Source organism: Eleutherodactylus coqui, chromosome 6 (assembly GCF_035609145.1).
Source record: "Eleutherodactylus coqui strain aEleCoq1 chromosome 6, aEleCoq1.hap1, whole genome shotgun sequence".
NCBI lineage: Eukaryota > Metazoa > Chordata > Amphibia > Anura > Eleutherodactylidae > Eleutherodactylus > Eleutherodactylus coqui.
The window spans coordinates 233935282-233954289 of NC_089842.1; the positions used below are offsets into that span (position 1 = coordinate 233935282).

The 19008-nt window shown below is 42.4% G+C and overlaps 1 protein-coding gene across 6 annotated transcripts in view; it reads right to left on the reverse strand.

Annotated features, from left to right (window-relative positions):
• The window catches only part of MEF2D (myocyte enhancer factor 2D), a 182587-nt gene that overhangs the window by 23054 nt on the left and 140525 nt on the right, over positions 1-19008 (reverse strand). For all 6 annotated transcript variants that reach the window (XM_066609112.1, XM_066609113.1, XM_066609111.1 and 3 more), the window contains one exon: positions 10048-10251. In XM_066609112.1, coding sequence (XP_066465209.1) covers positions 10048-10251 — 204 coding nt within the window. The remainder of the gene's footprint in view (positions 1-10047; positions 10252-19008) is intronic.

Below are 19008 nucleotides of genomic sequence, written 5' to 3' on the forward strand. Positions count from 1 at the left end.
TAGTGGTCCGGGAAAATGAAAGCTGTGCTGCGATTGGTTGCTGTGGATCCGGACCTGCGTTCGCGCACACGAAAAGCAACGCCGCGTATTTTATATTGGCACGTAATACGCGTAATAAACTATTTACATGACCAAAAATTATACGCGAGTTCTGTGTGATGGCGAGACGCACAGAACCCGCACGTTGTAAGAACCCGTTATGTTCAATGGATTGACGTACGAGAGATTTCTCGCTAACACCGATCGTGTGAGTGTGGCGCGAGAATAGGACTTGCAATATGTGTTCTCCTGCGTATCGGGTGTCCGTGTGCTGCGCAACGCAAGTAGCGCCTGAGGATCAGCTGTGTAAATGCGGCCTTCCAGGGAGCGAGAAGACACTCGCTAGTCCTTTTGTGTCAGTGAGCTGACACATAGCAAGTAGTGACTACCGCGCAAACTTCTCACTCGGTGCCGTCGGTGGCCGCGTCTACACGGACGACTATCGCCGAGAAACGTTGTTTAAGCTATTATCCGGACGCTGATCGCCCCGTGTGAAGGAGCCATCAGATCCCCAGATGTTTCCCCCAGAGACTCCGCTCCTCCGGCTGTGATTTCACCCGGCCGGCAGCATGCGGCCCGATAACGCGCCTTCTCATGAAAAAGAAATGAAGGGAAGATGAATCTGCCTCACGCTGGCAGGAATTAACCCCGCCGCTGCCAGAGGGAGCTTGGAGATCCTCCTGGCAATCTCAGGGTAAAGGGGAGGGGGTCCGAGCAGATAAAGTGACATGAGAAAGGTCAGACAATGACATTCAGAATGCTCTCCGTCCCAGGGCAGAGAGGAGAATGTGCAGAAACATCTCAAGCACTTATCAGACACTGGTGGACAAAAAGAGGAGATCAGGTCTTTTTAATGTAAAAGATAACATAGTCTTACAAAGGACATGGCAAACGCCACGAGGTCAGCAAGGAGGTCCTCTTGTAGTAAGCAGGGCGGTACAACCAACTCTTCCACCCATCAGCCGTAACTCCCATGATCATGGCTGGTTTTGGGGCTTTCAATACTCAGACAAGGACTTTCTTAAAGAACATTGAGCTTCAACGCCTGATCCTTTTGTTCTCCAGGAGATAAGCCATCACCAGAGCTGCCTGGCTGTGGCTTACCTCCCTAAACACTTGCCGAATGTTCAAGTATATGGTGGTCCTAAGAAAACAACTGTTGGCCAAATGACAATTGGCTGACGGCTGTTGAAGGTGTATTGACAGCTTTATGGTGGATGAATGCTCCAATGGCCGATTATTTTCCATAGAATCTGAACCTGCCTATCTAAAGCCCAGGTTAGGAGACCACTGATCTCATTGGTTAGCGCTAGTCATCTTGAGAAAATTTGATAGCTCACAAAATCCTTCTTACCAAGTTCAAACTATCAAACTTCTTGAAGCTACATTCTCCTGTATGGCGATTTTGCTCCATGTGGTCCTACTGACCAGCAGGACCATCAGAGACCAGTAGTATCTAGCACAAGAGACGTCAATGTTGCCCAGTCCACTGCCCTTCTACTGTGTTGGGTCGTCAAACAGAACCACATGAATTCCTGGAGCATCAGAAACTGATGGGGATCATGTGAAGGTCAATCCTTCAAATGTCTTGTCAAATCCTAAAGCATTGTGGGCCTTTACCAGAAGCCTCCTGACATTACCTGAAGCTTTCACTGCTGCACGGATAGGAGGACCCTTAAAATCAAAATGGGTCATTAGCATAAAAGATTTAATTTTGAGCTAATTACTTTTAACCCTAATAAATCTCAGCTAAGGAACCCATCGAGGGATGGACTCTCTACAGTAGAATCTATTCCAGATGCAGAGCTTTAGGAGATACCGCCACTACTCCACAACCAAACCGCCTGCTGCTTCTCACCCTCCATCGCCTGCACGCCTCTTGTTCACACTTGCTCGGCACTCATCCATACACCTCAGGTCTTCATGTTTGGTCTGACATTTTAACTGGGAGCTCTTCAGAAATTCAGATGGAGCTAGAATGTGCTGAGGGAAGAGCGGGATGGTGCTAATTAAACAGTGGCACCCTCATCTCACCAGCTGAGCAACTCACGAGACCCCCGCTTACACTCTATTAACTCTCTAAGAATAGGTGCGTTGGGGCTGGAAAGAGGAGTCAACTACAAAGGAGAAGACGGCCATTTTGAACACTTGATGGATACCCATAAATGAGAAAAATACTGGACGACCCTTACTATTTTCATCCACTTTAGGCTCACGTATGCCCCTAAGAGCACTTTCCAGTATGGTGACACATGGACGGGAATACTAGCCTTAGAGCAGCACGTCAATGGGGAGGTCAGCTGGGTGCCATAGCAAAAATCCTACCTCTAGGCTAAGCGTGACATACACATAGTTCTCCAATTGCGCCATATAGCCCTTGGCTAGTGGGATTGCATAAGTATTGGCGCCCCTGCATTCACTTTGGAAGCCTATTGCCCAACTAGATGATGCAGCGTGAAGGTTGGCAAGCTCCAATGACGCCCAGACCGATGGGACTTGTTAGACAATAGCCCTACAATGCTTCCACCAACCATCCAGTCACATAAAGGGTTTGCCAGCAATGAGGCGAGCGCGCTCCGTACCACTATGGGAAGTCTCTGAGGGGTGCTGATATTTTCCCATAAACAGGAGCAGCTAGTAAACAATATTCCACCCACATCGCAGACTAATAGAGCTAAAATGTTATGTTTGATCATTTCGGGGCCTTCTGAGAGTTTCGGCATTAGTATTATTTAAATATGAGTTGGAGTCCGCCCTCCACTAGTAATAAGCTCCTGTTCCCTTTAATCTTGCAGTGGGGAAGCGAAGGCTGCCATATCTATATAATGAGACATTGAAAATGCAGTGAGTTAGAAGTATTGTAGGAGGCAATTACTGGTGAGGGAGCGGAGCAAAGGGCTCCTTTATATGCCGGTGTCGGTTGTGTGTGATGGGGGGGTGATGATTGCACACACGAGCCCACTGATTCACTGCCAGATGCCGGGACGGCAAGGGTGAATACGGATCCACCCACTAAACAACCACCTTCTGGAAGTCTTAAGCACTGACTTAACTCTATGACTACTGCATCTCAACCTAGAACAGGCAACGTTTGGAAAGACATCTAGATGGCTTCCTCTAGCTGTGAGGAACACAATTTCCAGCAAACTAATATCCGAATGCTATTATACAACAGATACATAACCATAAACTTATAAAATAAGAATATAACTACTATAATACTGCTCCTATGTACAAGAATATAACTACTATAATACTGCCCCCTATGTACAAGAATATAACTACTATAATACTGCCTCCTATGTACAAGAATATAACTACTATAATACTGCTCCCTATGTACAAGAATATAACTACTATAATACTGCCCCCTATGTACAAGAATATAACTACTATAATACTGCCCCCTATGTACAAGAATATAACTACTATAATACTGCCTACTATGTACAAGAATATAACTACTATAATACTGCTCCTATGTACAAGAATATAACTACTATAATACTGCCCCCTATGTACAAGAATATAACTACTATAATACTGCCCCCTATGTACAAGAATATAACTACTATAATACTGCCTGCTATGTACAAGAATATAACTACTATAATACTGTCCCCTATGTACAAGAATATAACTACTATAATACTGCCCCTATGTACAAGACTATAACTACTATAATACTGCTCCTATGTACAAGAATATAACTACTATAATACTGCCCCCTATGTACAAGAATATAACTACTATAATACTGTCCCCTATGTACAAGAATATAACTACTATAATACTGCCTCCTCTGTACAAGAATATAACTACTATAATACTGCCTCCTATGTACAAGAATATAACTACTATAATACTGCCTCCTCTGTACAAGAATATAACTACTATAATACTGCCTCCTCTGTACAAGAATATAACTACTATAATACTGCCCCCTATGTACAAGAATATAACTACTATAATACTGCCTCCTATGTACAAGAATATAACTACTATAATACTGGCCCCTATGTACAAGAATATAACTACTATAATACTGCCCCCTATATACAAGAATATAACTACTATAATACTGCCCCCTATGTACAAGAATATAACTACTATAATACTGCTCCCTATGTACAAGAATATAACTACAATAATACTGCCTTCTACGTACAAGAATATAACTACTATAATACTGCCCCCTATGTACAAGGATATAACTACTATAATACTGCCCCCTATGTACAAGAATATAACTACTATAATACTGCCTCCTATGTACAAGAATATAACTACTATAATACTGGCCCCTATGTACAAGAATATAACTACTATAATACTGCTCCTATGTACAAGAATATAACTACTATAATACTGCCCCCTATGTACAAGAATATAACTACTATAATACTGCCCCCTATGTACAAGAATATAACTACTATAATACTGTCCCTATGTACAAGAATATAACTACTATAATACTGCCCCCTATGTACAAGAATATAACTAGTATAATACTGCTCCTATGTACAAGAATATAACTACTATAATAGTACCCCCTATGTACAAGAATATAACTACTATAATACTGCTCCTATGTACAAGAATATAACTACTATAATACTGTCCCTATGTACAAGAATATAACTACTATAATACTGCCCCCTATGTACAAGAATATAACTACTATAATACTGCCCCCCTATGTACAAGAATATAACTACTATAACACTGCCCCCCTATGTACAAAAATATAACTACTACAATACTGCCTCCTATGTACTAGAATATAACTACTATAATACTGCCCCCTATGTACAAGAATATAACTACTATAATACTGCCCCCTATGTACAAGAATATAACTACTATAATACTGCCTCCTATGTACTAGAATACAACTACTATAATACTGCCTCCTATGTACAGGAATATAACTACTATAATACTGCCCCCTATGTACAAGAATATAACTACTATAATACTGCCCCCTATGTACAAGAATATAACTACTATAATACTGCCCCCTATGTACAAGAATACAACTACTATAATACTGCCCCTATGTACAAGAATATAACTACTATAATACTGCCCCCAATGTACAAGAATATAACTACTATAATACTGCCTCCTATGTACAGGAATATAACTACTATAATACTGCTCCCTATATACAAGAATATAACTGCTATAATACTGCCTCCTATGTACAAGAATATAACTACTATAATACTGCCCTATGTATAAGAATATAACTACTATAATACTGCTCCTATATACAAGAATATAACTTCTATAATACTGCCCCCTATGTACAAGAATATAACTACTATAATACTGCCCCTATATACAAGGATATAACTACTATAATACTGCCCCCTATGTACAAGAATATAACTACTATAATACTGCTCTCTATGTACAAGAATATAACTACTATAATACTGCTCCTATGTACAAGAATATAACTACTATAATACTGTCCCTATGTACAAGAATATAACTACTATAATACTGCCCCCTATGTACAAGAATATAACTACTATAATACTGCCCCCCTATGTACAAGAATATAACTACTATAACACTGCCCCCCTATGTACAAAAATATAACTACTACAATACTGCCTCCTATGTACTAGAATATAACTACTATAATACTGGCCCCTATGTACAAGAATATAACTACTATAATACTGCCCCCTGTGTACAAGAATATAACTACTATAATACTGCCCCCTATGTACAAGAATATAACTACTATAATACTGCCTCCTATGTACAAGAATACAACTACTATAATACTGCCTCCTATGTACAGGAATATAACTACTATAATACTGCCCCCTATGTACAAGAATATAACTACTATAATACTGCCCCTTATGTACAAGAATATAATTACTATAATACTGCTTCCTATGTACAAGAATATAACTACTATAATATTGCCCCCTATGTACAAGAATATAACTACTATAATACTGCTTCCTATGTACAAGAATATAACTACTATAATATTGCCCCCTATGTACAAGAATATAACTACTATAATACTGCCTGCTATGTACAAGAATATAACTACTATAATACTGCCCCCTACGTACAAGAATATAACTACTATAATACTGCTCCTATGTACAAGAATATAACTACTATAATACTGCGCCCTATGTACAAGAATATAACTACTATAATACTGCCCCCTATGTACAAGAATATAACTACTATAATACTGCCCCTATGTACAAGAATATAACTACTATAATACTGCCCCCTATGTACAAGATTATAACTACTATAATACTGCTCCTATGTACAAGAATATAACTACTATAATACTGCCTCCTATGTACAGGAATATAACTACTATAATACTGCCCCCTATGTACAGGAATATAACTACTATAATACTGCCCCCTATGTACAAGAATATAACTACTATAATACTGCCCCCTATGTACAAGAATATAACTACTATAATACTGCCCCTATGTACAAGAATATAACTACTGTAATACTGCCCCCTATGTACAAGAATATAACTACTATAATACTGCCCCCTATGTACAAGAATATAACTACTATAATACTGCTCCCTATGTACAAGAATATAACTACTATAATGCTGCCCCCTATGTACAAGAATATAACTACTATAATACTGCCCCTATGTACAAGAATATAACTACTATAATACTGCCCCCATGTACAAGAATATAACTACTATAATACTGCCCCTCTGTACAAGAATATAACTACTATAATACTGCCCCTATGTACAAGAATATAACTACTATAATACTGCCCCCTATGTACAAGAATATAACTACTATAATACTGCCCCCTATGTACAAGAATATAACTACTATAATACTGCCCCCATGTACAAGAATATAACTACTATAATACTGCCCCTCTGTACAAGAATATAACTACTATAATACTGCCCCTATGTACAAGAATATAACTACTATAATACTGCCCCCTATGTACAAGAATATAACTACTATAATACTGCCCCCTATGTACAGGAATATAACTACTATAATACTGCCCCCTATGTAAGACACCCTGAAAGAAACCCCTTTAAAGACATTACAAAGAAAAACTGGTCTGTGTTCTAGAAAGCCCCTTTAATGGTCGGTTGCACTCTGTGTACATGGATTACATGAGGCCGCGTGTATTGTGCGTTAAGATGTTGCAAAAATTGGATTTTCAAGGTCATGCCATAGACAACCGAAAGTAATGGTTCCTCTGTCACAGCCGTCCTGGATACGGGGCCTGACATATATGTTAACGTAACGGTACAAAATACCCGACAGTCCTGTTGTATGAGATCATGGCATCGTGCCCTCCGTTCCATCAAGAGAGCCTCTGTCACTCCTGACACCAACACTGAAGCCTTGCCTCATCCAAGAAAACAGCTGAGCTTCTTGAGATGTGATCCCTTCAGAGGAATCGATCCTCCCCCCCCCCCCCCCCCCCCTTCCTGTCGGGTATCATAAAGTCAGCACGGTGTGTGCAGTACTCCACGCTGCCTTACCGACCCACTAGGCTCCAATACTTGTTTTTCATAAGCCCCCCCATCTTCGAAATCTTGAATCCTTCACTTTGTCTTAAGGCCTGAACTATTTATAAATAAAGCTATTTAGTCATGAGAAAAAAAAATTCTCGGAATACTCTGGTTGCCGAGGTTACGTCCATGGATACGATTAATTTCCTTTATTTGCTCATGTCAAAGGTTCAGATCACAAAGTGACCCCACCACCTCTAGATCATAAATGGAGACCAACAAGAACCATTAGATGTTTAATAGAGAATGCCGACCACCATAGGAACACGGAGGTGACCCTGACATTCTAGACTATAATGTACTGCTGACAATGTGACAATACTCTGGGAAGGGTCGGCCATACTTCCAACAACGCGCCTTGTCACTCTGGGAATGGTCGGCCATACTTCCAACAACGCGCCTTGTCACAAATCCAACGCTGCTGAATGGAGGGAAATACTAACTGAAGTATGTCAGACGTTAGTAGAAAGTATGACATGGAGGGTATACTACGGGACCAAAGGAGGCCCATTGAGTATTACCATATGGAAATAAATGCTATTTTTGATTGTTGCTCAGTTGTCCCTTTAATTTTGGTGGGATAGTATAGTCATTGGTGACCGGGGAGACGACCAGGTGAAACACAAGGGTCCCAGCTTCCATTTTAGCAGAGAAGGGTGGCATTTGTAACCGGCATTTAAATTTTCTTTTCAGAAAAATGAAGTCTGGCTTCTATAAAATTAAGCCATTTGGATTGGATCGAGCGCCAGCCAATCAGAGACGGTGCTCGATGGACCAATCACAGCACTTACTGGAGGCAGAGTATTCAAAACCCTGTTACCAGGAGAAGAGAATCGTTGAGGACTGCAGCAGAGCGAAGGACACAAAAGTCGGCAGCTGGGTAAGTATAAGACACCCCCCGAGAATAAGACACTGTGGCTCTTTGGCGGCAAAAATTAATATAAGACAGTGTCTTATTTTCAGGGAAACGCAGTATATATGTGTGTGTGATAATGAGACGGCAGGGGAGGCTGAAGGAGTCTATGGTGAATATGATGGCCACTGTAGAGAGCCTGACAAATGATGAGGGGAGAGAAAAGTGTCCCCTCGTTACACAGATTAGACAGCAATTTCCCATTTTCCTATATAAGGCAAGAAGCCAGAACCTGGCAGTAATCACGCTATCAGCAGATAAGGCTCCAACCCTCCTTATCATTACAATAGCAACTTTAGCTCTTAATGGCCTGGCTGGTGATACCCTCAGGGGGCATCAGGGGGCAGAGGTGTTGCTCTATCAGCTCCACAGGGCTGTGCTGATTAGATACAGAATGGCCACTATCCATGCGAATGGCCCAGCCTGACCTAGTCTGCAGTCTGATTGTGGGTCATTCCCTTCCAAGTCACCACCAGAAGAGTATTGTTGTCACCGTACAAAGGGCATCATGGGCCATAAAGTGACATGCTGCAAATGATTAACCACTTTCTGCCTGGGGATTGTCCCTGGAATTTCCTACAGGCCATAACGGAAGTAGAAAAATAAAAATGCAGCGTCGCAGTTATATGGAAATGTTTTATTGTGATCCGTTCTCTCAATCTACACTATCAGATTATATTACCAACATGTAGTCGTAACCACCACAGGAGTATATCAGTGGGGGCGCGCCAAAAACACCAGAAAGGGGCGACCGGTGGGCACTACGCAAAGGAGTCTTGCTGATCCCGCTGAGCCCATCCCTAGATGGATCACCTCACTGACTATTAATACGGTAACACTTTACAAGGAGGGAATACACTATATCTACCCTAGTAGACGGCTTATACACCGCCACCAGCGACTCCCGAGTCAGTCCGGCGAGAGCTTCACAATCTGCCTCGGCAAGCAGACACTAGATCAGTTTTAGTTTACTTTCCCATTAATGGACCTTTACACGGGCCAATAGTCACCCGAATAATTGCTGAAACGAGTGATTATAGGCGACTGCCGGCGGCTGTAGACTCAGTCCCCGACAGGCCACTAAGTGAGAAGTCGCTCAGAAGAAGTCGCTAGTTGTTCCGTTTCACCTGACTTCCCTTCAGAGTAAACCGGAGTCCAACAATCTACGGCAACCGTCTGTTTGCAGAGATTATTCCGGCACTAAAGGTACATTAAGATACAGAAGCCTTAACAGTAAGAACTCCTATCGCTGTTTGGGCTCAAGGAATATACAATGCTATCGCCCTGGCACATGGGCCGGGGACAGAATACAAAATGGACCTTAACCATTTAATAATCAGTACTGGAATAATAAATTAGAAGACCCGTCAATTCCCAGAACCCATAATTCATCTTGACAGATTGCTAAGTGGAACACATTCTCCTAGGAAACACTTCCAACGGACCCGTTTTATAAGGTGGCCGATTCCCACCATTTACCTTACCCATTAGTATGCGGAGAGGACAAGGATGGGGCGCTCACCTCTATAATGTCCGCGTTAGTCCGACTCTCGTGGGGTTCGTTGTATTCTGTGTATTTCAGCAGCACCTTGTCCATGTCGGTGCTGGCGTACTGGAACAGTTTGTTTGAGTGGTTGAAGATGATGAGAGCGATCTCACAGTCACATAACACACTGAGCTCGTAAGCCTTCTTCATCAGGCCGAATTTGCGCTTCGTGAACGTCACCTGTGGAGGGAGATGGGGGTGACAAGTGTCAGAGAAAATGTTATGGCCCCCATTTTGTTTTAAATACATACTGCCCCCCATGTACAAGAAGAAGACTACTATAATACTGTCCCCTATGTACAAGAATATAACTACTATAATACTGCCCCTATGTGCAAGAATATAACTACTATAATACTGCCCCCTATGTACAAGAATATAACTACTATAATACTGCCTCCTATGTACAAGTATATAACTACTATAATACTGCTCCTATGTACAAGAATATAACTACTATAATACTGCTCCTATGTACAAGAATATAACTACTATAATACTGCCCCCTATGTACAAGAATATAACTACTATAATACTGCCCCCTATATACAAGAATATAACTACTATAATACTGCTCCTATGTACAAGAATATAACTACTATAATACTGCCCCCTATATACAAGAATATAACTACTATATTACTGCCTCCTATGCACAAGAATATAACTACTATAATACTACCCCCTATGTACAAGAATATAACTACTATAATACTGCCCTTATGTACAAGAATATAACTACTATAATACTGCCTCCTATGTACAAGAGTATAACTACTATAATACTGCCCCATATGTACAAGAATATAACTACTATAATACTGCCTCCTATGTACAAGAATATAACTACTATAATACTGCCTCCTATGTACAAGAATATAACTACTATAATACTGCCCCCTATGTAGAAGAATATATCTACTATAATACTGCTCCCTATGTACAAGAATATAACTACTATAATACTGCCCCCTATGTAGAAGAATATATCTACTATAATACTGCTCCCTATGTACAAGAATATAACTACTATAATACTGCTCCTATGTACAAGAATATAACTACTATAATACAGCCCTTATGTACAAGAATATAACCACTATAATACTGCCTCCTATGTACAAGAATATAACTACGATAATACTGCCCGCTATGTACAAGAATATAACTACTATAATACTGTCCCCTATGTACAAGAATATAACTACTATAATACTGCTCCCTATGTACAAGAATATAACTACTATAATGCTGACCCCTATGTACAAGAATATAACTACTATAATACTGCCCCCTATGTACAAGAATATAACTACTATAATACTGCCTCCTATGTACAAGAATATAACTACTATAATACTGCCCCCTATGTACAAGAATATAACTCCTATAATACTGTCCCCTATGTACAAGAATATAACTGCTATAATACTGCTCCCTATGTACAAGAATATATCTACTATAATACTGCCCCGTATGTACAAGAATATAACTACTATAATACTGCCTCCTATGTACAAGAATATAACTACTATAATACTGCTCCCTATGTACAAGAATATAACTACTATAATACTGCACCCTATGTACAAGAATATAACTACCATAATACTGCCCCCTATGTACAAGAATATAACTACTATAATACTGCTCCCTATGTACAAGAATATAACTACTATAATACTGCTCCTATGTACAAGAATATAACTACTATAATACAGCCCTTATGTACAAGAATATAACCACTATAATACTGCCTCCTATGTACAAGAATATAACTACGATAATACTGCCCGCTATGTACAAGAATATAACTACTATAATACTGTCCCCTATGTACAAGAATATAACTACTATAATACTGCTCCCTATGTACAAGAATATAACTACTATAATACTGCCCCCTATGTACAAGAATATAACTAATATAATACTGCCCCCTATGTACAAGAATATAACTACTATAATACTACCCCCTATGTACAAGAATATAACTACTATAATACTGCCCCCTATGTACAAGAATATAACTCCTATAATACTGTCCCCTATGTACAAGAATATAACTGCTATAATACTGCTCCCTATGTACAAGAATATAACTACTATAATACTGCCCCCTATGTACAAGAATATAACTACTATAATACTGCCTCCTATGTACAAGAATATAACTACTATAATACTGCCTCCTATGTACAAGAATATAACTACTATAATACTGCCTCCTATGTACAAGAATATAACTACTATAATACTGTCCCTATGTACAAGAATATAACTACTATAATACTGTCCCCTATGTACAAGAATATAACTGCTATAATACTGCCCCCTATGTACAAGAATATAACTCCTATAATACTGTCCCCTATGTACAAGAATATAACTGCTATAATACTGCTCCCTATGTACAAGAATATAACTCCTATAATACTGTCCCCTATGTACAAGAATATAACTCCTATAATACTGTCCCCTATGTACAAAAATATAACTACTATAATACTGCCCCTATGTACAAGAATATAACTACTATAATACTGCCCCCTATGTACAAGAATATAACTACTATAATACTGCCTCCTATGTACAAGAATATAACTACTATAATACTGCCCCCTATGTACAAGAATATAACTACTATAATACTGTCCCTATGTACAAGAATATAACTACTATAATACTGCCCCCTATGTACAAGAATATAACTACTATAATACTGCCCCTATGTACAAGAATATAACTACTATAATACTGCCCCCTATGTACAAGAATATAACTACTATAATACTGTCCCTATGTACAAGAATATAACTACTATAATACTGCCCCTATGTACAAGAATATAACTACTATAATACTTCCCCCTATGTATAAGAATATAACTACTATAATACTGCCCCTATGTACAAGAATATAACTACTATAATACTTCCCCCTATGTACAAGAATATAACTACTATAATACTGCCCCCTATGTACAAGAATATAACTACTATAATACTTCCCCCTATGTATAAGAATATAACTACTATAATACTGCCCACTATGTACAAGAATATAACTACTATAATACTGCCCCCTATGTACAAGAATATAACTACTATAATACTGCCCCCTATGTACAAGAATATAACTACTATAATACTGCTCCTATGTACAAGAATATAACTACTATAATACTGCCTCCTATGTACAAGAATATAACTACTATAATACTGCTCCCTATGTACAAGAATATAACTACAATAATACTGCCCCCTGTGTACAAGAATATAACTACTATAATACTGCTCCCTATGTGCAAGAATATAACTACTATAATACTGCCCCCTGTGTACAAGAATACAACTACCATAGTAATGACACCCGTGGGCGCTGGCTGTGTAGCGTGCCATCTTCTGCACACAGGGTACAGACAGATAAGTGCCGCGGTGTACATGGAGTGAGATGGCAGGCGCTTTGCTCAGTTGGTAGATTAATTATATTTGATTGAAGAGGCTGGATAATGAATCCCTATGTACAGAGCTCTCTGCTCTGCGGTTAGATGCGATATGTGATAAGCCATTAAACATTCATCTTCACACCTGAAGTCCTCATCTCCCCGTCCTGCATGTGATGAATCTGCTCGCTCAAACCTGCCGCTCGTTCGTTTGCCTTTTTAATTAGGCTAAAAGACTTGTGACTTTCTGGCGCTCAACTGGAGATCCCGGCTTTATCCCGCTCAGGAGATGAATGTTCTGGACAACTACTGATACTCAGCAGGCGACTATTAGTGGCGCCCTTGGATACAATAGCACCACCTAGCGGTTCATTGCTATGAAAATCAAGACAAGCAGCTCCTAAATCTGACAGCTGTGGTCAAACCTGAAAATTGAGGTTGATGGTAACCCTAATCCCATCTACATTCATGTCCTACTAACAGGCGTCCATTAAGCTTAGATATGGGGTGCTGTATGACGGGTCTATAGGTCTTATATGAACTGCAACAAGTGTCAGATTTGAAAAAAACTTGTGACTGCAGAGCTAAAAAGCAGCCCAGTAATTAGCCACAGGCTACGAGTTTCAGTGGTGACTACTGTAACTGCGCCTCACAGTCAGGGTGGCGTTTGCCGGGGTAAACCAGTCATACAGTACAAGGATTCGACCTACAGCATCCTGAACTCAGCATCCGCAACTGCTGTGTGTTCTACATGGGAAGGATACTGCTTTGGTGATGGGTGGAGTTACCCTTTAACCCTTTCCAATTCAATTTGTATCCTGGTTTTCCTAGGGGGCTTACTCTTTTTCTGCTGTTATACAACGGCGCTATCTGCTGGCTAAAGCCAGTACTGCATGAGGTGACACATTGGATAGGCTCCGACATCAGAGAGGCTGGCAATATACAGTAAGAGAACCCAGATGGACGTCTTCCAAGATCGGAGCTGTACAGCCTTAAATCATAATGTCTTTAGATGTCAGACAGTGGATTGGAAAGGGTTAAAGAACGTCTAGTTTTCGACAACAGAGGCCTTGGATATTTAAAGGGAGTGACAATTCAGACGATACCCGGCCATGTCAATAGATTAAAGGGGTCCTCCGGGTACACAGTTCTGTTCAACCTCTTCAGTCTGCCGTAGTAAAACAAAAGAACTCTTTCTAACCTTCCAACACTCTCTGATCCCTGCTGAACTTTTCCGATCCCCGCTGAACTTTTCCGATCCCCGCTGAACTTTTCCGATCCCCGCTGAACTTTTCCGATCCCCGCTGAACTTCACTTTCTGGAGGCACTGATGATAATCTGACAGGGCGAATAGCTGCGGCGTTTGCATAACTCTGTCTGAAGGCAGCCAATGATTGGCTACAGTCCCGCCTCCCTACTACAGGAAATAAAGACCAGCGGGGACAGGTCAGACGGCAGTGGCAGGCAAGGGGGAGTGGGAGCGCCATTATTTTACGACAGCAGACTGAAGTAGTATGTCCCTGGATAACCCCTTTAACCACTTAAAAGGGTTGTCCAGTTGTAAATTAATGATGGCATATCCTCAGAATAGTCATCCATTATAGATCAGAGGGGGTCTGTTTTTTTCTGGGACCTCTGCCAATCAGCTGTTCTTTGCGCCCAGTGCTCTTGTTCACTAAGCAGGAAGCAGACAGCTCTGTTCTCACTGCAGTGGCCAGGCTTGGCATTACAGGTCAAGTTCCCAATGAAGTGACTGGCGTGTAATACCAAGTCTGACTGATGCACTGACAATGGAGCTGCCTGCTTCCTGCAGAAATCAGCTCCGCGCAGTAGAGAATGGTCCGGTGAACAACTGACTGACGGGGAGCTGCAGGTGGCGGACCCCCGCCGATGTACTATTGATGATCTGTCCTAAGTCATTAGTAATTTACAACTTGACGACCCCTTAATGATGTGGCCTTTTTTTTGCCCCGTTTTGGCTTTTTCCTCCTCACTTTCAGAAAACCTTACTAACTTTTCCATCTACTTACATTTTTTAGAGACAGTGTGACCAAGAAGGCACAACTCTGGCGTCGTCTTTTCCATTTCCTTTATTTATATATTTTTTTAAATAAATAAAACTAACTTTTTTCTATTATTTTTACTTTTAAAGGCACCATAGAGGACTTGTACTTGTGATGGTTTGGTCATACCATATACTGCAATACTTTAGTATTGCAGTACATGGTATTTCTGCCAGCAACCAGGGTTCTGTCTTGATAGGCAGACATACATGGCAACCCTGGGGGCCCATCTGGCATTACACCCCGACAGCATTTAGCGATCTCATCGCAAGGGACCGATTAGGATATTTAAAGGGTTAACAACCATGATCGGCGTGAACGCTAATTGTGGCTGTTGCAGTTGGATGTCAGCTATCAAAGACAGCTTACTCTGGCCGTGGATGGACCGGGCTCTGATCCGATACCGCTCCACACATAATCTGTGCTTCTAAGGAAGTACATATACGTCCTGTGGTACTAAGGGGTTAAAGGGGTTTACACATTACTTAAAATTGCTTCACAACTACTCTGCACTTTCTGGTTGCTGCTGACCAGGACATGTGACTGCTGCAGCCAATCACTGGCTATAGAAGGCCGCTGCTGGTGCCAGTGATTGGCTGCAGCAGTCACATGTAGGGGAAAAATCCCTTTAAAGAGACCACTAATATGGCTCCGTAAAGGATTTACAATACCACCAATAGGTGGCACTAATGAGTCAGTTTTTTTTTTTCTTTCTGGGAGAGATTTAATTTGCATACTTCTTTCCCATGGACCATTGCCAAGACGACAATATACACAGCTGATCTCTTTAATGAGAACCAGTCTCCCCTTCAAAGATTTCGGAGACGGCGCCTTCTGCTGGAGAGGACTCTCGGCCTGTAAGCTCGCTTCCTCCTTGAGCCAGGAGACAACACAAGTTGACCTATTTTAGCTTGCCAGGTACTGAAGAAAGTGAGCAGCACATGGCAGCGCCCGCTTGCAGTGGTGCCTACGAGATGCAGGGTATGACATGAGCAGCCTTGCCATGGTCACGTGTGCGCTCACGAGGAACGTGCCCTATAATTCATCCTTCACCCGAGTCTTATGTGATGTGACAGTTGCCAGGGTAACATTCCGAACGGCGAACATCTTGCGCACACAAGCACCGCACAATCTGCTTACAAACAAAAGACAGCCATATGCGGCGCACGGCGGAGGAGACCTGTGAGCCGCCCAAGCTCCTACGTCCTCCGGAAATCTCCACTAAGGAGGCAGCATTAATCTGAGACGCTTTATGGGAGCGCAGAGTGTTTAAAGGGCAACTCCATCCATGCCACCTCTGTACACGCAGCTATTCTGCACTGCGGTGAAGGGGATACTCTGCCCAGCACAGCAACAGAGTATGATTAATAGTACTGAGGGGGTCTGGTCCAAGGGGACTCCATGAAGAGGCGGAAAAGGTCACGTGATATGAAGAGGCTTGGTTTAAAGGGGTTGTCGAGGGTTTAAAAACAAATGGCTGCTTTCTTCCAAACACAGTGCCACCCTTGTCCACAGGGTTGTGTCTGGTATTGCAACTCAGCTCCATTGAAGTGAATAGTGTTAGGTGGACGTGCCCTCATCTTAATGGAAATTAGTCTTGCCCATCATGCTCTGCTGTAATGTAAACATCATTTAGACCGGTCGGATAGCTGGGTCGTGCCTATGATCAGCTGAGCTCTGCATATGTGAATTTCCCGTTTCTAGCTGGCACCCCATGGTGGGCTAACTGCAGACCTGGGCCCTGGCTCCACCATCCTCTTCACAGGCTTTCCCATGTCAGTCATTATCAGGATCCATCAGTTGTCAGATAGCGGGGATGGGAGGGCTGGAGATAATCTGAAGGCAGGAGTCTGTCGGACGGAGCCTCAAGAGACCGTCGCCTGCTGCAGCCCGTCTAGTCTCACACATGCCCTACAACTACCAGCTGCACCGTGTACCTATCTCATGACCAGGCCGATAGACAGAAGAGGGTGACAGATCACCAGGGTAAGGGCCCTTGTAGACAGGCAGAAGGGGGCGGCAGATCACACGGGTAAGGGCCCCTGTATACAGACAGAGGAGGGTGACAGATCACCCTGGGTAAGGGCCCTTGTAGACAGGCAGAAGGGGGTGGCGGATCACACGGGTAAGGGCCCTGTGTACAGACAGAGGAGGGTGACAGATCACCAGGGTAAGGGCCCTTGTAGACAGGCAGAATGGGGTGGCGGATCACCTGGGTAAAGGCCTCTGTAGACAGGCAGAAGACTATGGCGGCTTAACCGGGTAAAAGCCCCTGTAGAGCGGCAGAAGGGGGTGACGGATTCCCCAGGTACAGGCCCTTGTAGACAGGCAGAAGGGGGTGACGGATCACCAGAGCAAAGGCTCCTGTAGACAGGCAGAAGAGGGAGACAGATCACCTGGGTGAAGGCCCCCCTAGGCAGGCAGAAGGGGGTGACGGATCACCAGAGTAAAGGCTCCTGTAGACACGCAGAAGAGGGAGACAGATCACCCGGGTGAAGGCCACTCTAGGCAGGCAGAAGGGGGTGACGGATCACCCGGGTAAAGGGCCCTGTAGACAGGCAGAAGAAAGTGGTGGATCACCCGGGTAAAGGCCCCTGTATACTGACAGAGGAGGGTGACAGATCACCCGGGTGAAGGCCCCTGTAGGCAGGCAGAAGGGGGTGACGGATCACCCGGGTAAAGGCCCCTGTAGACTGACAGAAGAAAGTGGTGGATCACCCGGGTAAAGGCCCCTGTAGGCAGACAGAGGAGGGTGACAGATCACCCGGGTGAAGGCCCCTGTAGGCAGGCAGAAGGGGGTGACGGATCACCCGGGTAAAGGGCCCTGTAGACAGGCAGAAGAAAGTGGTGGATCACCCGGGTAAAGGCCCCTGTAGGCAGACAGAAGGAGGTGACGGATCACCCAGGTAAAGGCCCCTGTAGACAGGCAGAAGGGGGTGGTAGATCACCTGGGTAAAGGCCCCTGTAGACTGACAGAGGAGGGTGTCGGATCACCTGGGTAAAGGCCCCTGTAGACTGACAGAGGAGGGTGTCGGATCAACCGGGTAAAGGCCCCTGTAGACTGCGCTTTCACACATCTTTGGGGTTCCTTTGAGGGATCTTCTGATCGTCGCACTGCTGTCCCATAAGGTTTAATGCTAATGAGTTTACATCCATGAGACGAAGGGGTACATGATGGGGGTGTAGTACTGGGTGGTCTTCACAGGATAGGCTTAGATACAGCAGCTCAAGAGACAGTATCACACAGCATACGCTTAGATACAATAACTGCACATGGATCACACATGATAGTTTTAGGCACACTAGATCAGCAGACAATATCAGACATGATAGGCTTAGATACAGTGACTCAGCAGGTGGTATCACACATGATAGGCTTAGATACAGTGACTGCAGACAGTATCACACGATAGGATTAGATACAATAAC